The sequence below is a fragment of the Vanessa tameamea genome, chromosome 24 (assembly GCF_037043105.1).
Source record: "Vanessa tameamea isolate UH-Manoa-2023 chromosome 24, ilVanTame1 primary haplotype, whole genome shotgun sequence".
Lineage (NCBI taxonomy): Eukaryota > Metazoa > Arthropoda > Insecta > Lepidoptera > Nymphalidae > Vanessa > Vanessa tameamea.
The window spans coordinates 4,364,169-4,385,282 of NC_087332.1; the positions used below are offsets into that span (position 1 = coordinate 4,364,169).

Below are 21,114 nucleotides of genomic sequence, written 5' to 3' on the forward strand. Positions count from 1 at the left end.
TTACCCTCGTCCCATTTCTTTAAGGTCGACAAAGTATGTTGTCTCTTTCCCTCGACATATATTTTTTCGGTCTCATTATCTTCTCAACATCCATACTTGACATTCTTAAAGATACGGGCAAGTCTAACCACTCACTGATTAATCACGAAATCTCAGAAACTATAACACCTATAAACTTGAAATTTGGCAGGTAGGTTCCTTATAGGGAATATCCACTAACAACGGATTTTACAAAACTCCACCCCTAAGGGAGTAAAACGGGGGTTGAAAATTTGTGTTTTATAAATTTGTCACGGGTAAAGCCGCAGGTGCAGCTAATATATATAATCTTGTGTATTGAAGCCCGAGTAAAAGATGCGTATATGCACGTAATTTGAGCACGGATTAGTACAGAACCAATCTAAATCCATATAATCTCATTATATAAAAACCTTACCAATAAACGAACCTAGGTCATTTATTTGCCTTTAGAAACAAAACAGTATCTTAAAATTCAAGTATTATAGGACAAAATAAGTATATAACCCAAACAAATTAAGTGGTCACAAATCAATTAATATTTTTTAAATATCGTTTGGAGGACGAGCAAATGGGTCTCTTGAAGTTAAGTGGTCACCATCGCCCAAAGACAATGGCGCTGCAAAAAATATTAACCATTCCTTACATCGCCAATGCGCCACCAACCTTGTTAACTAAGATGTTATGTCCCTTGTGCCTGTAGTTACACTGGGTTACTAACCCTTCAAACCGCAACACAACAGTACTGAGTACCGCTGATGGCGGTAGAATATCTGATGAGATGGGAAGCCCTACCACTAAGTAATAAAATAATAAGGTAAACTGGTTTAAGACGTAAACGAGCTAAATCGCTTTTAAAGTATTTTATTTCCACTTCTATGGCAACTTAAGTTGCACAGTTGCACTTTCTTCTTTATTATAACAGAAAACAGTTCAACATCAGTTTTTCTTGTAAATGACAGGAGAGGACACGCGGGATGTTTTTTTATTAAATGATACAGCAGCTACGTGCAGTATATTTAATAATAAAATCTGCCAATTCTATCTTATTACATTCCATGGAACTGAATGTTAGTTTCTTTTTTCTTAGTCTCATTTTAAGACCTGAGTCACTTGGGTGACTATGATCCTGTGGTAGGTTACACAAATATTCTTATATTTCCATTAATTATACTATGTTATCTAGTTTTGCTTATTAACATATATTACGTTTACCTAAATTATACATAATTTTGACTAGTTCTGAAGTGGGATTAGGTAGATAAATATTACATATATACCCATTGATCTACGTAATAATTGTGATGGGAGGGGTTTGTTAAAATGTGCTAGATATACATCTTCTTGAATGTTAGTTAACTATTAATAAAAAATAAAATCAAATAGAAGGCCTTAGGCTTATCGTTACGTCAATCACAATAATACTATCGAGAGATGAAAGGATGAGAGCAAACCGAAAGTCATAAGGACGAAATTGCAGATAATTATTATTATTAATACTAATAATAATTAGTTAAATGTCAAAGTACACGTTAACACACTTGACATAACAAATGAATCAGCAACAAGTCAGCGATGCATATGTTGCAATTAATACAGGCGTGCGATTAAACGTAGGTACTTAACACACTTGCGCGACGAAGACAAGCAAAAGCGAACGCGAAATTTATTCCCTCTACATAATTCGATCGGTCACTTTTTTTTCCATAGCATTTCATTGCAGTTACGATCATTGCGTCTACAGCCTTCTTGCTATAAGAAAGAACTGTCATCTTTTGCCGTCAACTTTGTACAGAAACCGCATTTTCTGGTTCGCTATTACACACTATTTTATATTTTATTATATTTTCGCTTTAGTGTACTCGACACTTAAGATAGTATAATATGATTATTACTACGAGTCGCATTTAATTAAACTATTTATACGCATTAAAACGAATATAAATCTACACTTATTTACTGTCCGTCCCGACGTCCGTCGTACGGGTATAAGAATTAATTATTTGTTCTTTTACAATTTCACTGAAACTAAATACAAGGGTCCAATCTAAACCTAAATACACACAAAAATTTCATTGTAATTGATTTAAAAATAAGACACAATCAGTATTACAATTAATGAAACACAAGTTTGAAAAAGTATGAACCCGAATACTTACGAGTGCACCCGAAGTATTTTAGTAATCAGGTAATGATAATAACAAATATTACAACAATAAAGTCGTTATAAGGTTAAAAAAAAATATTATCAGACTTTATTTTTACGAAGATGCACGCATGCTTTATTACACAATAAATTTTACATACAAGACAACATATTTAACATAAAATATATTGCTTGCTTTCGACGTGTATTATTCATACGATTTGTTGAAACCTTGGCATTAAAATTATACAATAAATTATTTCAAATTAATACACATCGAAAGAAAGAGATAAACATATTTTTCACAATACGAATGAACAAAAGATACATATAAAAATATAAAACACCTTCTTATTTTATATCTCTCTCTAAAGTAGCGTATAATTTTATCATAGTACTAATTAATTAGCACGTCTAGACCGTAACCTAATGTATCACCGATTCGTCCTTGTTCTAATTACAAAATTAATAAAAGTTTATAATCAATACGTACGAGTATATCTGGAATATTATATTTCATTAGAGAACTATGTAATGTTTCTTTCCAACGGCAAAAGGAATTAATAATAACAAACAGTATGGAATCCAGTGATAAAGTTATGCAAACCCTTGAATAATAATATAAAGAATTCGCGAATCGATACGGTGAGTTTCTTTTGTAAAACACGGGATCGAGTTTCGAGTGTAAATAAAACAAATAGTAGGGGTGAAAGTGACAGTGGTAGTGGTAACCAGTGTTTACGCAGCAAACGTACGAGAAAGGAGGTAGTCCGATATGGACACTTCTAATGCCGTCAACATCTACCCGCAAACGTCAGTCTCGTGAACCCGACATTCGTAGATAATGTCGAAATATCGAGCTCCACCAAATAAAAATAAAAAACATGGTAAATATCCCGTTTTAAATACTGTTAGTAATATTTATTTTATGTTCGGTATTCGACATACCAAACTACCATAGATTTACCGAATGTTCATCCAGTAAATTGCAGTCTTTTCTTATTGAATACTTAATATATTAACTAATTCAAAAAATGTTATATATATACACACATTTTTTTATTTAAGACTATATCGTTGCCGGATCATCATTCCATTACATTCATACTGTACATTACATTAGTTACATCAACTCGGAACATAAGAATCACGTCAATATAAAACCTTTTGAAAAAACCTTACGTACCATCGGTATGCAATTGGCATAATTAAAACCACTTCCAGCTCTCCGAGAATTAATTAGCCTACAAACCATATATCGCTAGGCATAACGACCACCTCTTAACTTTAACATCATAATACTTCAACATTTCAGTACGGATACTTGTGTTTATAAGTTGTATATTTAACACACAACAATAAGAAGGGTTTTATCAGCAAACTTTCGGCAACTAACCTAACCAGGATATTGCATTTTACAGTACACTATTGTGTGCACACACAAAAGTGTCCACAGGGGAAATCCTACACGACCGAAGGCTATAGGAACTTTCCAGAGCATGGCAATATAAACATACCCAATTCCAATACTTCGAGCTGTTAATAGTAATCGGTCCGTTGAAAAACCTATGAACATTACTGTGGCCCAAAACTTCATATACATATAACTGAGACTGATCAGTACAATCAAGATAACAATATCAAATTACCTAGTCTTCGACATAACGCATTTATATTAAAAAAAAAACACATATATAACCATATCATATAGTAAGTAAACAGAGGGACAAATCCTGTTATTTAATTAATATCTAGAAAGGCGACGGCATTAGATATCAAAGCCAATATAACTGGACTTGGGTCGAAAGTGGAACGGTGAGAATTAAATGAATTCCATTGCCGACACAATATATTAATGCCTACTATATATTTATTTATACAATCATTATTATTTATCGTATTTAGTAACGTTTAACTTTCCAATTGTTCTAAAGTGGGATTGGTGTAAGCATTTTTCATTCAACGAGCAGGTTTTTTACGAGAAAGTATATGAAAATTCAGAGTTTTTTATCTCGGTTATAATCCGCTCAGCTCACACTGGCTCGGTGCAGGCAATAGCCTTATTAATGTAAAATGATATCGAACAACTAAGGTGCAAAAAAAAAAAAAAACAAAATTACTAAAATCATCGTCATGACTTCAAATAAGACTTTCAACAAAACAATCGCTTAATCTTGATAAATTTGAAAGCGATCCTGATTGGTAAAGTAACGGAAACAATAAAACCGTTTACGGTTCATTGCATTTTTAGGTTATCCGTCAGCATCAAGTGTAAGAATTAGTACTATTCTAATCGAACAATTCATCGACTATTCTATTGACTAATTACTATTCCGACAATTTATCGACTGTGACTTCATAAAATGACCTACTGATTCTGGAAATAAATTAAACTACTCATATTTACATTATAAGCCATTCAAGAAATAGATATAAAAAAACATACATTATAATTCAAAAATTAAAAAAAAAACTTTACATTTGGAATGATGGTTACAAATAAAGACTCCCCTTGTACAATTACAAACAATTCCCTACGAACTTTCTTTCAATATAAAAAGAATAACACCAATTGACCCCTCATCATTTCAGTGGACCTTTAACTGTCAGGTCAGCTTGGAATTGTCGACCACTTCTGACAATATAATCACATGTCTGCATCCTTCGCCAATTTAAAGATCGCCGCTGGAAATACATTGTTACACCCTCTACGTATTATATTAAGGAGGATACTCAGCGAGAGAATTTTGCATGTAATGTAACGCACTATATATGTACTCAGTTAATTACGTCATGATTACATCACGTAAATACGTCGAGACGAACATTGCAGTGTGCATTTGTAATGTTACAAATTCAAATACAGCTGTCATCAGTAAAGCCAATTCGTACCACTTGTATTGTAACACATTACATGCTCAGTAATGTTGTCTCAGATTGCCAGAATAACTTGATAAATAAATAGATATACTTAATATCGATTTGCACTCACACTACAAAAAGAAAAGTTAACTAAAATAAAATCTCACACGACATCCGTATAAACAAAATAAACTCCAAAACCTTAAAACATTTCCATAGAATGTGTATAATAACAACTCAGGTGATCTGTAGATGAGAACAGTGATTTTCAATTGCCTCCGAGCTCAAATCAACGTTATAAACATGATCGCCAAGTATCAAACACTCGTAGCATAGCATATTATGTAACGCTCAAAGTATTCCCCACCAGAAGCGTACTACTGTAATGCTCACTGATACAGTCTAAAAGTACTCTGATCATAAAAGTACTTGTAAAGTTTTGACTAGTCTAAAAAGGTTAGAGTTGTTTTATATTCTAACCGTGTTCAATGACCATGTGATATATCTACATTCAATACAAAAAAAAAAACAAATAGCACACTTACAAAAAAAAGTCTAGTCAAAGCTATTTCTTTAGACAATGGTACTTTTAATTCCGGTCTAAACTAGTTTTGACCGGAATTGAGTTTGTTAAAATTGAGTTTCGACTGTCACGCTTACATCGTCATAGAATATCTATTTGTTTACATTACACGCAGAGAGTCTAGGTGATTATCCTTCTTAAGTATGCGCATACAGCAACAGATAAGTTAGTTGTATGCGTCCGATAAATCAGAAATCAATTAGTTTTATGGTCGTACGAAGCCAATTTAAGTTATCTATTCATATACCTAATAACATTTTAATAGGGTCGTGTATTCTCATTAAATATCATTATAAGAGATTAATGATTGTGATACTATCAATACAACTGCCTCGTTAGTCGATATAAGGTCGCAGATACAAAGATCTAAGAATCGGTATGAACCCACGTCGGATTTTTTTTGTCAAGAATTTCTGAGTAGCAAAACGAAGGGTTGAAATTGTCAGTTTACAATTCCGCGCTTCGAAAGCACGTAAAGCGGTAGGTCCTGTGCAGAAACTCCCTCTGTCGTCGTATCGGATTTGCCGTTCCATAAGATAACGAGAGTGCACCTGGGTTGACACACACACACTTGTGCCCTGTACAATTTCCCGCACAGTTGGCTATTCACTCTTGAGAATGACCGCTATGGACAAAATAGATCTAGAGGACATCAACCACAATATATGTTCATATTAGGCTAAAAACATTTTCCATTAATCTGTACACGAATATCATTGCTTTTGAGTACAACTTTGCGATTCTATTTTCGAATATTTTTATTCGTATAGACTTATAAAAATACTTTCGGGTCGTCACTCCACCTTATTAATATTAAAGTGAGTGACTATTAAAAATCCCATGTAAGTGCTCTGTCTGAATATTATTTTATTTTTAAATAATTTTTCGTATGACGTCATTCGGACTAGAGGACTTGATGGTGTAGGTAGGCATTAATCTGTCAATACTTCGCCAACTACGGAATTTAAGATCTTGTTAGGCCGGCGGTGTCTTATAATCCTAAAGACAGAGAACTATGAACGACTAAGCGATTTGGCAAATCGAATTATTGTATTTCGTATTTTCCGTCAATAAATCACTTCTTTTTCGCCAAGTTCGTAATATTGTATTTTTTCCTAATCAAGCCGAAATTGCCCAGTGGTTACAACTATGATTAGAACTGTGGGTTCAAACCCACTGAATTTTCATGTGCTTAATTTGTGTTCATAATTTATCTCAAGCTTTGCGGTGAAGGATAACATCGTGAGGAAACCTGCATGTGTCTAATTTCAATAAAGTTCTGCCAAATGTATATCCACCAAAGCGCATTGGAGTAACGTGGTGGATTAAACCCCAAACATTCACCTCGAAGGGAAAGGAGGCCTTATCCCAGTGGGACATTTATAGGTTACTTTTCTAACCACTCTGTTTCGCTCGTCCTTCAAATCAGAACATAGCAACAAAGTAATTTTCTATTTTGCCATAATATAACAGATGAGGGTGACACCCATTTGGTTAGTTAATTAGTGGGTGGTATCTACCCAAACGGGTGTGTACAAAGCCCTAATCCCAAGTCAAATTCCAAAGACATTAAAATTTACCCCATTTACTTTAATACTTTGCTAATTCCAATACAACTATGGTATCGCATTTCGAGGTTTATAGGACTTCGCTGCGACCTCATTAAGCAGATACCTTTCTTTTTTTTAACAATAACAGCAATACCCCATATTATTTAAGGAATTACTTATATTCCTATTTACCCCTTCTTTTAAGCTTATCACTTGTGTTAGGTGTGGGGACGACAATAACCCAAGAGGTCACATCGCTAGGTCATCATCATCAGCAGCCCTTTCTCGTCCACTGCTGGACATAGGTCTCACCAATTGCACGCCACTGTGATCTATCTTTGGCTACTCGCATCCAGCTCCTCCGAGCCGTCCAGGTCCGTAAACCATTGCGCTATTTGACGCTTAATCCTCTTTCCATATCATTACTCACTCAATTATATTTGTACATTGAACAATGAACTTAAGCGATGCATTATACTTATCATAGTTTATCTAAACGCACGAAGAACATGACTCATATTTATTCATAGATAAAAAAATATTTCTGTAAAATAAATATCCGTACGGTATTATTGTAATGACGTTTATAAGCGTTTATAATAATATAAAGCAATATTTATGAAACGATTTTGGTTATCCATCTTTATATATATATATATATATATTTAAATCGTCCGTACGTGTGTATATATAACTGGAATCTTAAACGGTTTCGATGGTTTTTTTTTGTGTATTTGGGAAGCAAATGAAATTATTTTTATCCGGAAGAATTCAGGACGGGCAGCTATTACTAAGGCTGTAGTACTGGTATCAATAGGTACTTACGACTTTAAATAATTAAGATCATATATATTTTTTGCTCATTGGCACATAACGAGCCGAAAAATATTCCATACATAATATTTAATATACTAGAACTCTTCAGTACGTATTGTCAAGAACCTGGCTGATAATAATAATACAAGTAAACACTAAAAAAAATATCGTGACAAATAATTTATTCACGTCCTATCAATATTTTTCTTTTTAATTTAGATACTACAGATTAGTATTTTGTTATTCTAGGTCAAGAGGATATAGCGAAGCAAACATAAAAGATTTTTTATGAAAAATATTTACCTCTTTCAAATCAATTAAATTTTTTGACAATATCAAGCTCCATTCTTGAATTTCAATTATTATTAAACATTATATTATTTTCTATAAAATGTCCGATTGTTCGACTAAAGGATATTTTCCTCTTGAGTGTTTATTCCACCAAGCCTCACGAATGCGGACTGCAGGACATGTGTAAATTTTTATTTGACACATGCAGGTATTCTCTCTATAGTTAAATTTACCGCTGAGCACGAGAAAAAAATCAGTAGTTGCCAGTTTGTTTTAGGATTAAACGTATGCCAACCACTGGACCATATAAAATTCTAAGCTATTACAATATAAATATATATAGGCAGGCATGCATCAAATTTATATGTATATTTACAAATATTTTACACATAATTTTAAAAAAGTTTATAGAGGCATTCTAACGCAAGCCGAGAATGAACATCAAATGAATACGAATTAGCGAATAGTCTGTGCAGAATTTTAAAGGCACAAGTTATTTATTTCCATATTTCATTATAATTCATATGTTTTCGCTGTTTACGTAAAGCATTTGTTAATTGATATAAGCATCAACATGATCGTTGGCAATCAGATCAAGATTGCTATCTTCCAAACAAATGTTTCTTAATAGAACAACAATCATTTTGAATTATCCATAGATAAAAATCTCAAGATTATTTTAACTCTGATTTTTAGTACTAGTCCAAATATGTTTTTTAATACATTATATTTAAATTCGTAATGAATTAACAGACTCATTTAAACTCTTATATCGAACGCACTCATTTCAAACTAACTGAGGGTAGGACCTTATTGGAATTGGTAATCTCAACTCCCGTTATGTTTTAGGGTTTAATAGGATTATTATGTCAATATGCTAACTCACACTAGTGTTGCATATCGATAGACTATCGATAGTTAAGGTGTTAGCGATAGTTTCAATGGTCTATCGATAGTATTGTCACGTGTCAATACTATCGATAGTATCGACAGTTACCCATGGGCAATACTATCGACAGTATTGCAAAAAACATTACTTTAAACCTAAACTATCGATAGTCCAAAACTATCGCTAATATTATCGCTGCTACCAATAGTATTGCTTACAGAGAGCTAGTGATCGATCGATAGTATCGATAGTATTTCCGTTATCAATAGTATTGCTCACGGAGAGCTATCGATACTATCGATAGTATCGACTGTATTGGTCAAAACGATACTATCGATAGTACTATCGATAGTGACGCAATTTCTGTGTGATCTAAAGATATTCTATGCCATATAATCCAGTAAGGTCTTTGAATTTAATAAAAAAGCGTGACTTTATTATTATTTTACATATAATTCTAAAATAAAAGTAGCCTAAGTTACTCCTTATTACATCAGCTATCTGCCAGTGAAAGTCCTGTCAAAATCGGTTCAGCCGTTCCAGAGATTAGCCGGAACAAACAGACAGACAGACAAAAATTGTAAACAATGTTATTTAGGTATATGTACCGTATATAACATACATATGCATTTAGTAAAACGCGGTTATTTTAATATTACAAACAGACACTCCAATTTTATTATATGTATAGATATATTAAATAAGAACTATTAGTAGTAACCAATTGTTTATTGTTAACGATAACATCGTAGACCTATTGACCTACATCGATGAGTTTTTTTTTTCATTTGGAATTTTTCCTAATAGAGAGTTTATCATTTATAATTTTAATTATCATTTTTAGGTCAAAGTAGTACTAAGTTTGTAAATCTTTATCGACTTAAATGTTTAAGAATATGATTATATCAGCCAATATCATTCAATGCGTAAAAAGTATTATCACCTGATCGAGTTTACATTAAAATTAGTTTGCAAATTATAAAACGCACATAAGATAATAGTTCCCCATCCGGTCTTCGAACGGGTAAAATTCATAGTCAGTTACCAAACCATAAAACATTTGTTTCCGAATGCTTCTAACTAATATTATGAACGATCTGAACTGAACAAAATTTGGCGCAGAGATATATCGTAGTTTGGAGCAGCACAAAGGTTACTTTTCATCGCTAACACCCGCCCCCTTCGCCCCACACAAGCGGACTAAGACGCACGCGAAAACTAATACGTTATAAAATAAACCTATGTTTTAAATTTCAGCTTTCTAAACTCAGTGATTTTGGTTGTACTTTGATAGCTATTTGATAGACTATCAATAGTGTCTCTGGTTTGGTAATTTGGACTTATAAATAATAATCGATCGTGTCAGACGAAATATCAGATGGACCAATTATTTTAATTAATTTCTTGTCGTGTACCATTCAAATAAAACTAATTTAAAAAAAAGTCATAAGAAACTTTAAATTTGTTAAAACTGAAACTATAAAAAGAACGTATAAATATGTATAATAACAATGTTATCGGAACACCTACAATCTAAAATTACGTAACCATACCAACATAATATAGGTTTATTGGGCTTTATACTTATTATTTGTGGAACTAAACTACTAAGAATTTCGTTAATCACGAACACAATGAACAATTCACATGACGTGTGAATATTTAGGTCTTTGATCGAAACACAGAGAGCTGGTTTACATTGTGCCGGCACCGACGTACGTATCGTAATAATAATAAAATGGTCACTCTAATTCTACCGATACAGCTGACATTGTAATATTATATTTTGAGGTTGACACAGGTGCACCTGTCAAGTCACCGTAGCTTCAGAAAGCTACGTTTTTAGTGGGTATTCCGGTGAACCGGGGCGCACTCGGCACCGGTGAGTGCCACATACGCCCCCACTTCCACGTGGGGGAAACGCGTACTGCGTCTCTCCAGCGAGATAAAAAAAAAAGAAGCTGCACCTGTCAACGTCAGTATGACATTTAAAACATCTAAATACCATTAGGGCACCAGTGTAACTACAGGCACAAGGGACATAACATCTAAGTTCCCAAGGTTTCTGCCACATTGGCGATAAGGTAGGGTAAGTGTTTTATTTAAAAATGAGGTTATATACTGGCTTGATATAAGAATTTATACACGACATGTGTGAACACAGCTAACAGCCAGCTACAAAACAGTCGGTCCGATTTAATGTAAACCGGCTTTTAAAATTTTAACGAAACCGACATACGTTACATATGGGTCAATATGTTACCTTGACCGATTTCTTTTCGGTGAGTTAACCTTGTTTTACTCATCTGTGGTCATTTGTAAATATTATGACGTAATTAAATATATAATAGAATTAATGGATCGCTCTTAATACTATCTTGTGACCAGAGTTTAGTGACCTCCAAACCTTGTCCTTAACCCAGCAATGGAACATTAACAAGCCGTTACTTTATTTATTTTTTTACTTTATTTAATGAACTATATACATATATTGACAAATTAAAAAGAGTTCGCAAAACGATTTTAAATTTACGATAAAAAAAATTAACAACTTTTTTTGACTTTTAGAAGTTTTAATTTCATATTTAACAAGCGAAAAAATCTCTATCCATAAACCTTCTGTACGTCTGTGTGCGTGCGTGTATGTATGTAACTAAACTTTTAAGCGGTTTGAATAATTCGATGATTTTTTTTGTGTGTATTCTAGTGGGTTCTTGTTTGGTTTAGATTGCATCCGGTAGATGGCGCTGCGATCGGGGAGTATATAATTCTTATATCACCCTAAGGAATATAGACAGCAAGTATGCACATGTTTAAATTGATGTAATCGCAATAATATTTTGTTTTACTACGACAACATAACACTATTTCATGATCAGGGATCGCGTTTCCAGCCACCTGAACAAATTAAACTAACCTTGTTTTCTACTACTTAAAATAGTATATAGGACATAAATAAAATCATTTCAAAAGAGGCAAAGCCGCATCGACCGCATGTTTATGTATTACAAAACCGCACATAGATATGATATGATATTACTATCATATGTCACGTGCTGTCAAAGTTATCATATCATATAGTCGATGACCAACTTATCGTATCGACACCAGATGACACGATATCTTAATTGATTCCATAGTTCTGTTTTGTTAACCGTCCATATTGTTGATACAGGCGGTAATTTTACAGGTCGTTATTAAAAGAGATGTTTGCGTGAATCAAATCAAATCAAATTATACTTTATTCAAGTAGGCTTTTACAAGCACTTTTGAATCGTCATTTAACAAACTACATTAAGTGAAGCTACCATCGGTTCGGACGGTAGATTATACCGGCAAGAAACTCAGTAGTTACTCTTTTTCAACATTTAAAAATACAGTCATGTTAATTCAATATAATTATATATGTAGGTATGTAATGTATCGTGACTGACCGTCACATACATTAAGCTAAGATTCATTTGTAATATACGGTTTTACTATACTTTCGTTAGACAGGAGTTTATTATACTTATCAACGTTATTTAAAATTTAATCTACTTAGTCAACTTGCATTATGAAATGATATTCTATCGTATCATTGATTTATTATAAGTTATTTGCGCCCGCGACTGCGTCCATTTGAGAGTATTTCGTTAGGTACTAGGTCCTTCTCTGCATCCCTAACAACGCGTATGCATGACGTAAAAGAGTAACAAACAGATAAACAAACTCAATTTCGTACTTATTTACAATCGTAAACAGATTGAAAGACAAAAATGTATATATTGATTGCTAATATTCTTTAAAGTCACAATTCTAAATCACGCTTTAATTATTTTCAATGACGATTGCTACATATATAAAACGCCCTGCATATGTCAAGTAGGCTTGTCCTCCGAAAAAAATTGCTGCACATTAATCATATAGTATAAATAATCAATTAGTGATCATAATATTGTTATCTATTGCGGAACATAATATCGTAATCGTAAAGTATGTTTGGTTTCATTTGCACGACTACAGATAGGTACTATCTGCGAATGACTCTTCCTAATGATTTGGGAAGGTTGATAAATGATATATGATGCATTGTGATAACCACACTTGGATTTATTTAAGCATTAGTTGAACCTGCGGCTTTACCCGCGCTAAATTCATAAAACTTAACCTATATACAAACAAACCACTCGGGGAGTGATTTAAAAAAAGTAGCATATGTCGTTCTCCTTCCTTCCTCGGGAAGACTGTTCAAATTATACCCACACCAAATGTCATCTAAATCGGTTAATCGATATAATATTTGTTTAGATATATTTATTGTACACACATAATATACATTGAATTGAATAATAAAAATAACACAGTAATCAATAATTTCAAGGCGAATTTACACGAAATTAATTGATAAAATATAAAAAAAAATTTAAGTGGAAGTAAATCCTTTAATTAAGATAACCGCATTAGTCTACATCAATTGGATTAAATAAATCACAATAGATAACAGGAAAGCTAGGTGAACTTGAAATCTCTTTAAATCGAGATATATATATATATAATCGATAAACGATCTTCATCAAATAATTGGTCCGCCATCTTGGGAATTTTGAATTTAGAATGACGTCACGTCAGTTAACCAAGTTAAAGATAATCTGCTTCTAAACTTTGCAATATTTCACCCGTACATACTTACATTGCAAGTTAAATAATAACTTTTAAATACCTAGAAATGTTATATGTATTGATATCATGTCGCTTATGTTTAATGTAAAACTTAAACAAAGAATACAATAACAAACCTGCGCGTGCCGTAATTGATTGACGAGAGTGGAACACCTTTCGGGGTCTTTGCGACCGTCGAAAGAATCCAACTCCGCCGCTATCATGTTGAGCGCGTCATCGGCGAAGAAAAACTGCGCTAGAAGTGAACGGTCGTCCCTCTGTAACAAAAGCAAATAAAATAATTTAACTTTATAAGTTGGAATAAAAACTTAATGGAATTTAAACTGCATCGGTAGTTTCAATACTAGATTTCTATGCAAGCATATGAACCATAAATTGAATATTTTTTTTATCGTTTGACCCCGTGGTATTTTAGTCGTACATATGATCACACATCCCTATGGTCCTACACTACCAGTGTCTATAATTATCAGGGACCCCAAACAGTATCTGAACTATAATCAGTAGCACATCATCAATTCATTCGAAGCCAAATAAGTTATACTTTACACATTTGATGAGTAAGCCAGTATAATTTCTGACACGATCGTTACAACTTTAATTTCAAAGCTGCCACCAATGGTTAACAAGATGTATGGTCAATGCCACTTGGAAAGCCTGAGATCTCTGACTACTTGGCCTAAATTCTATATATATAAAAGAAACAAAAAATTGCTAAATCAAACAGTCATTTATTTGCTGTAATTTCAATAAACGGAAATTTCTCAATCGTAAAAAAGAACAAGCGGATAAGAAACAATATATAATTCATAATATTTCCTACACAATTTAATTAAATTTTTTATCAAAATATTGAAAGTATACAATATAATGATCGTCTACTAAATAACATTTTAAAATGATATACAACACACGTCGCACAGCCTAAGGTCTAACTAGACAAAATTTTACACAGGAATTCCTTATTGAACGAAGGTGAACACTAAGAAAAGATTTTCCCAAAAATGCATCTCCTAAGGATGTTAAATGGGATATGAAAGTCAGTATGTTAAATTAATCACTATTGGATGGAATTTCGCCATATTCGATATTTGAAATTATATATAAATCGCTTCCAGTAGGATATCCCATCGGTTACATGACTAGTTCTTTTAAATAAAAGTAGTCTTATAAAAGGACACAAAAAACTTAAACTCCACGAATACTGACCAAATATGGTAAAAGTAAAAGGTATTTTTGTATCAACGTACACAAAAGAAAACTGGTTTGAAACGTGAAGTAATATGAAAATATTTCGTGTTTTAGTTTTTGTAAACAACACCAGCTTTGTAATTAGCCTTGCTTTGGACAAATAGAGCGGAGTGCCGGCTCAATTTTAAGTTCACGGCCTTTATATAAAAAACTCAATAAATCAAGAAAAAGGTTCTTTAAATATATGCGAAATAAAATTGTTTCGAAGTGCAAAAAGTTTAACGCGTAAAAAGTTTTTATGTGAAAAAAAAACACTTTTAAAGTAAATATAAACCCAATAGCAGTACAATAATTTAACACAGGTAAATAAGTTTTCCAAGCATCTCCTTTATTTTATCGTCGATGACATTGTGTGTAACGGCTTTGCTTATTTCAATGACTACTTATGTTTTTAAACTGATAAGCCTTCCTTGTGATGATAATATTCTGATTAGCATTATTACGTTAATTATATTCTTGTATGTAACAGAATTATGATGTATACATTTTATATCAATTAGATGTGTCCATATTTATGTTAATAAAATAGTTAATTTATTTTGTTGCTAATAGATGCCGTTAATAGTTCTTTAAATCGCGCTATAATTGTCTTTAGTTGTTATGTACATGGTAATTTAAAAAAAAATAATTTCCAAAGAAATAACTATAAACGAACTGTTTCATTCGCCGTCTAACAAGGTTACTTCTTCCTTTCTGCTCTTCTCGCTTCATCTTTTCTCATTTACATATTATAGCGGATGAAACCATACTAAATAAGTTTTTTTTAAATCCAGCTATGTTTAACTATGATGACGATGAAGACCTCCTTGCAATTTAGGCGAAGTGACACATTATTGTGCCCAAGTGATGCCCTCTCTATACCATTACTCTCATAATTCGATGGAACTACAATCAGACATGACCGGAAAGAATTCAGGCTCAACAAATAGCATTACGTACTTTCAAAGACACTAGAAATATAATTAGAGCAATAATAGCACCGAGTATTTTAAAAAGAAGAGAAATGTAAGCTAATGCACAAACAAAAAAAAAAAAAACTAACTAATAAAATAAATAACTAATAAATAACTGATGATCAAACTGTTTTTGTTACTGTGTCTATGAGTTTGCATTTCTTATCGCTGTTTTGTACACAATTATTGTTGCTTTGAGGGTATGTTTTAAATTTCTTGTTTAAAGCAAAATTTACTGTAAGAATATGTTAAACTAGTGATACATTTATTATGATTGTCGAAGTTTTAATTTAAAATATGTTTATAGTCATAATTTTCTCAAGTAAGTGAAATGTAATTTCTTTTTGAGAAATAAAGTATGTTTAACCATAAATGTACTGCTATGTAAATATAATTCATTTGAAATACGGTAATTCATTTGGTATCGTATCCGCAAATAACCTTACCAAAGCACTACCAAATCACTAGCGACCCGAGCCGGCTTCACCCAGGTGCAATTTACTAAAACAGATATTGGTATGATTGTATACCCTATAGCACTCAGGAATAATGTAACTTTCTACCAGTGTTTTTTTTTATTTCGTATTGTATTAATTCCGGAGTTACATACAAATAAACAATTTTTACTTTATAATATTAGTATAGATTTTACCCCACGCCTCTGCTACGCGACAACCAGTGACCAAATATATTTCAACTTGTTTTATTTCGGCTTTAGCGAAGTGAGAGCGATTAGCTGGAATTTAATATCAACGACCCGGCAAGATAATACACATAGATCGGTCCCCGATATATTGGCAACGAGCCAACTCATCTCGGAGCCTGAATCGTATCGGAAAATGTGTTCAAGCCTCGAAAATGTATATCAGATAAAAAACCGCTTCATACTTTTGTTTTGATCGTTACGTTTAAAATATTACGTAGGTACAAATAATTAAAAAAAAACAAGATTTTGATAAAAAAAAAAACAATTCGAGCGGAGTATTCAAACCTATAAAAAAGTAAATATGGATTATAATTTATTTACAAAGATTAATTATTATGAAACACTAAGTCACCACAGTAATAAAAATGTATTCCATTGCAAATAAATTACAGATTTCACTTCGAAGCCGATCATCGATTCAACTTATTAACACGATCTCCAAAAACCAGTTTACAAAAAAAAAAAACAATCATGTTATACAACAACAACAAAAATGAATATTTTAATATTACGTCCAGCACAAAAACATGACATATTTTTTACATGGATAACATGACGTCATTAGAGCAATTTTTTTTCTAAAATGTCCCTACAAATCCGGTTAAAGAAATCGCCAAAACGTAAACAGACGAAGTTGAAAGGTATTTATTTCACTGTCACCGATAACGTGAATCGTAAATAGATGGAGAAAGTTGCACGAAAACACGAGTTGTAAGATATAAAGAGAATTTAAAGCAGTAAATATGTATGACGCAGTTTTATTAATATTCTTGTTAAGATAATTAATAAAAACTGCAAAAATATATGTTTTTGAACATAACATGACACATATGTTACATTAAATATTTTAATAACAAATATTAAGAAACGGATATAATAAGTTTATTAGTTTACCGTCAAATATATATTTTTTAAAGTATCAGAATATTTTAAAAGGATAAAAATAGATATTTATAAAATAAACACCAGATATAACATAACATTAGACAAAATGTGTTCATCTCTTACGAGGAAAATACTCTGGGATTCCCTGAGATCAATATTAAACGCGTTGAATATTATAAAACTAATATTTTAATATATATATATAGGTATTTGACTAGTCCTCACCCGCGGCGTCGCTCATATTTTAGGTGTTGGTCGAATAAGGAACCTATGTATTTTCTTAGGTTTATATTTTTTATGTTTTTGCTTCATACAAAATTTCAATGAATTCAGTTCAACGGTTTCGCCGCGAAAGCTTAACAGACAAACAGACAGTCAGTCAGAGATATTTTCTCGTTTATAATATTTTTATAGATTATATTAATTTAATAATATTCATATTAGTTTCATACGTAAATAATATCTTAACTAATAATAAATAATGGAGGATAATTTTGAAAGGTACAAAGATATATAGCTGTTGCCCGCGGCTTTGCTCGCGTGGAAGTTGAATATATTTACAGATTAACTTAAAATATTATGTTAATTTAAGACCTATTTGTATATACCATATTAGTTTGTATTTCACCCCTTCGGGTAGAATATCCAGAAACGCTTAAATACGTATCTACTCATTTCTAATAAGTAGCCCAAAAATTAAGTTTCATGTTTCTAACTTAAAAAATTACGAACTTCCATACAAACTTTATTTACAATTATTTCCTTAGTGGGTTTTTAATAAATAAAACGATCCAACCAAATTTCATGGACCCCAACTTTAACAGTTTACGCTCGGCGATGATGGATCAGTCAGTCAGGACATTTTATTTTATAAGTATGGAAGATAATACTTTGCCGAATCAGAGCTGTCAATCTCGAAGACAAGGCGAGGAGACATTTATTGTCTGACATTATAGAGGACAAATGAACAATACCCAGGTCGATTCCCTCAGTTTCATTGGTAATGGATTGGGTTTTTATGCAAGCCCGTCTGGGTAGATTACTCATCATATATTCTACCGCCAAACAGCAGTACTCAGTATTTATACTCGGTTTGTAGAGTGAGTGAGCCAGTGTAACTACAAGCACAAGGGATATAACATCTTATTTCCCAAGGTTGGCGGCGGATTAGCGATGTAAGGAATGATTAATATTTCTTACAGCGCCATTGTCGGGCGGTAATGACCACTTACGATCAGGTAGCCCATGTGCTCGTCCTATAAAATATTTAAAAAAAAAATGGTAATCCTACTCGACCAGTGCCATAAGAAATAATTGCGTTACGTTTTTACTAAAAACACGGCAGAAATGTTAACGTCCAACCAGGACGTTACTGAGATTATTGAATTGATTGTTAGAAAAACCCAGTACAACCAAAAAGTGTAACGACAGTCAATATGTTTAAATTATGAAGTAGTTAATATATATGTATACATACATATCAACATTAAATATTTTGCTTATGACGGTCCCGTATACGATGAATCGTAATTCGTAAGTAATGTTTTTGTTATTGTTACAAGGTCTGTTACGAGTTAATGCGTCAGCTTACTTGATTACGTCCTATTTAAGTTTATCATACATATATTGTAAAAAGTTCTGTGTTTTTATAACAACGTATTAGAAGAGAAAATAATCGGTCCGAGCGTTTGCCAAGCTAATTGACACAGATTTCGTATGAGCATATATTTATAGACACTGTTTTCAAAATCGTTACTGTTTTCAAAAAATCCTTATTAAGCACGATCGATTTCGCGAAGAGGAACAGTCGAAAAATGTTCCAGTGCTGAAGCAATTGTTTGGAGCGATAGCTTCTTCAGCTGCTGTGGAAAGAGTATTATCCAACTTTGGAATTGTTCACAGCACATTAGGAAACAGACTGGGACATTTTTTGATCCAAATATTATAATAATTATATTGAATTCTCAGATTTAAACGACCCTAGTTAGTAACTTAATCATAATTTCTAAATCTGTTTTCTATGTTGATTTCTATGAAAGAAAGTGAAATTAAACATTTTTGGCTAAATCACTGATTTTAATTGAAATCATAATTTGATTTAAATCGCGATTTAAATCAAAATGTTTTATTCATGCCAACCCTGGTAACAAGCCGATCTATCATCTTACTAATATCATCCCTTTCCCCTTTAGTAATCTGCAACAGATTTAACAATGAAATGGAAGACAGGGCTACAAAAATGTATCCTGATACTAAAGGTACCGTATTAAATGAATTACTATACAATAATTAAATATTTTAAACATGACACACTATAATTACAGTTCGAAAACAGAGCAGTCATACCCGTATTAGTTAACGTTATTAGTCATCAAACAATTGTTAGGCGTAATTAACTCTTAATCCATATGCGATAAAGGTGTTTTTATTATATACCATATGAAATAACGCCTCAAATTGACCTCGACATTGCGTACTCTGATAGAATCCAATGCGTTTAAATCAGATGTTATCACGAAATATGAATCATATCATTAATGGAGTTTATATTTGGGTATAGCAGCTAGACAATAGTGCGACATGAACTTAAAACCTTTAGCTTAACGATATCGTTGTCTCTTTCTCACCCCACGTGAAGGATAAGAGAGAGAGAGGAGAGGGGTCTTAAATTAGTAGTGCCAAAAAAGTTTTTAATGACATAAACAATAAAAGTACTTCGACTAATTAAAAAAAAAACCTAAACATGAACCTTCTTTGTAGAGTAATGAGATGAAACAAAGTTTCATTAGAAAAAATTATAGTTTCGTTTTCATCTTGTGAAGTTTGCGAGGAACACCTAGTATTGACAATTTTTTAATTGTGTTAATATTTCAAACAAAGAAATTTACCGATGGTTTATTGTCTCTTGTTATATAAAGTGGATAGAAAATAAAAAAATCTATTTACATATATAAAAATTCTATTATCTATTGTTTTCAATCAACTATATACCTACTTATGTAATTGAAATGACGAAAAAAAAGTAACTACTAAATTTCTTGCCGTTTTTTCTCGTTGGAATCTACACAAAGAAAATTTAAAATAGCCATCGGTGAATTCAGCATATTTTGATTTGATTAACAATACAATTATTTACATTTGAGACTTAACATACAAATAATAATTAAATATATTTACTCTACAAATCAAAACTCGCAATACAAATACTACTACGATAAAAATGAACCAGTTCTCCTGTCACCAGTGGAGGCAATAAGACGAGATGTTAAACAACTTAGTGCTGAACCCACTGCAGTTTACTATACCACACACTTATGAACCAATCTACCGTTAACCGATAATTTATTATTATTATTATACATTTGTATTATTTAAAGAAGAGTAAACGATAGCGCTACAAGAACCTTTATAATTACGGGCATGAGGCGAAAGCAACGGGTAGGGACGCCAATTTTTTTAAATGTATTGAAATTACACATACAGTATTTACAATTATATAACG

At 32.2% G+C, this 21,114-nt stretch overlaps 1 protein-coding gene across 2 annotated transcripts in view; it reads right to left on the minus strand.

Annotated features, from left to right (window-relative positions):
• Positions 1–21,114, minus strand: part of LOC113402704 (lateral signaling target protein 2 homolog) — a 56,200-nt gene that overhangs the window by 16,715 nt on the left and 18,371 nt on the right. For both annotated transcript variants that reach the window (XM_064218841.1, XM_026643012.2), the window contains exon 2: positions 13,934–14,074. In XM_064218841.1, the coding sequence (XP_064074911.1) occupies positions 13,934–14,074 (141 nt within the window). The remainder of the gene's footprint in view (positions 1–13,933; positions 14,075–21,114) is intronic.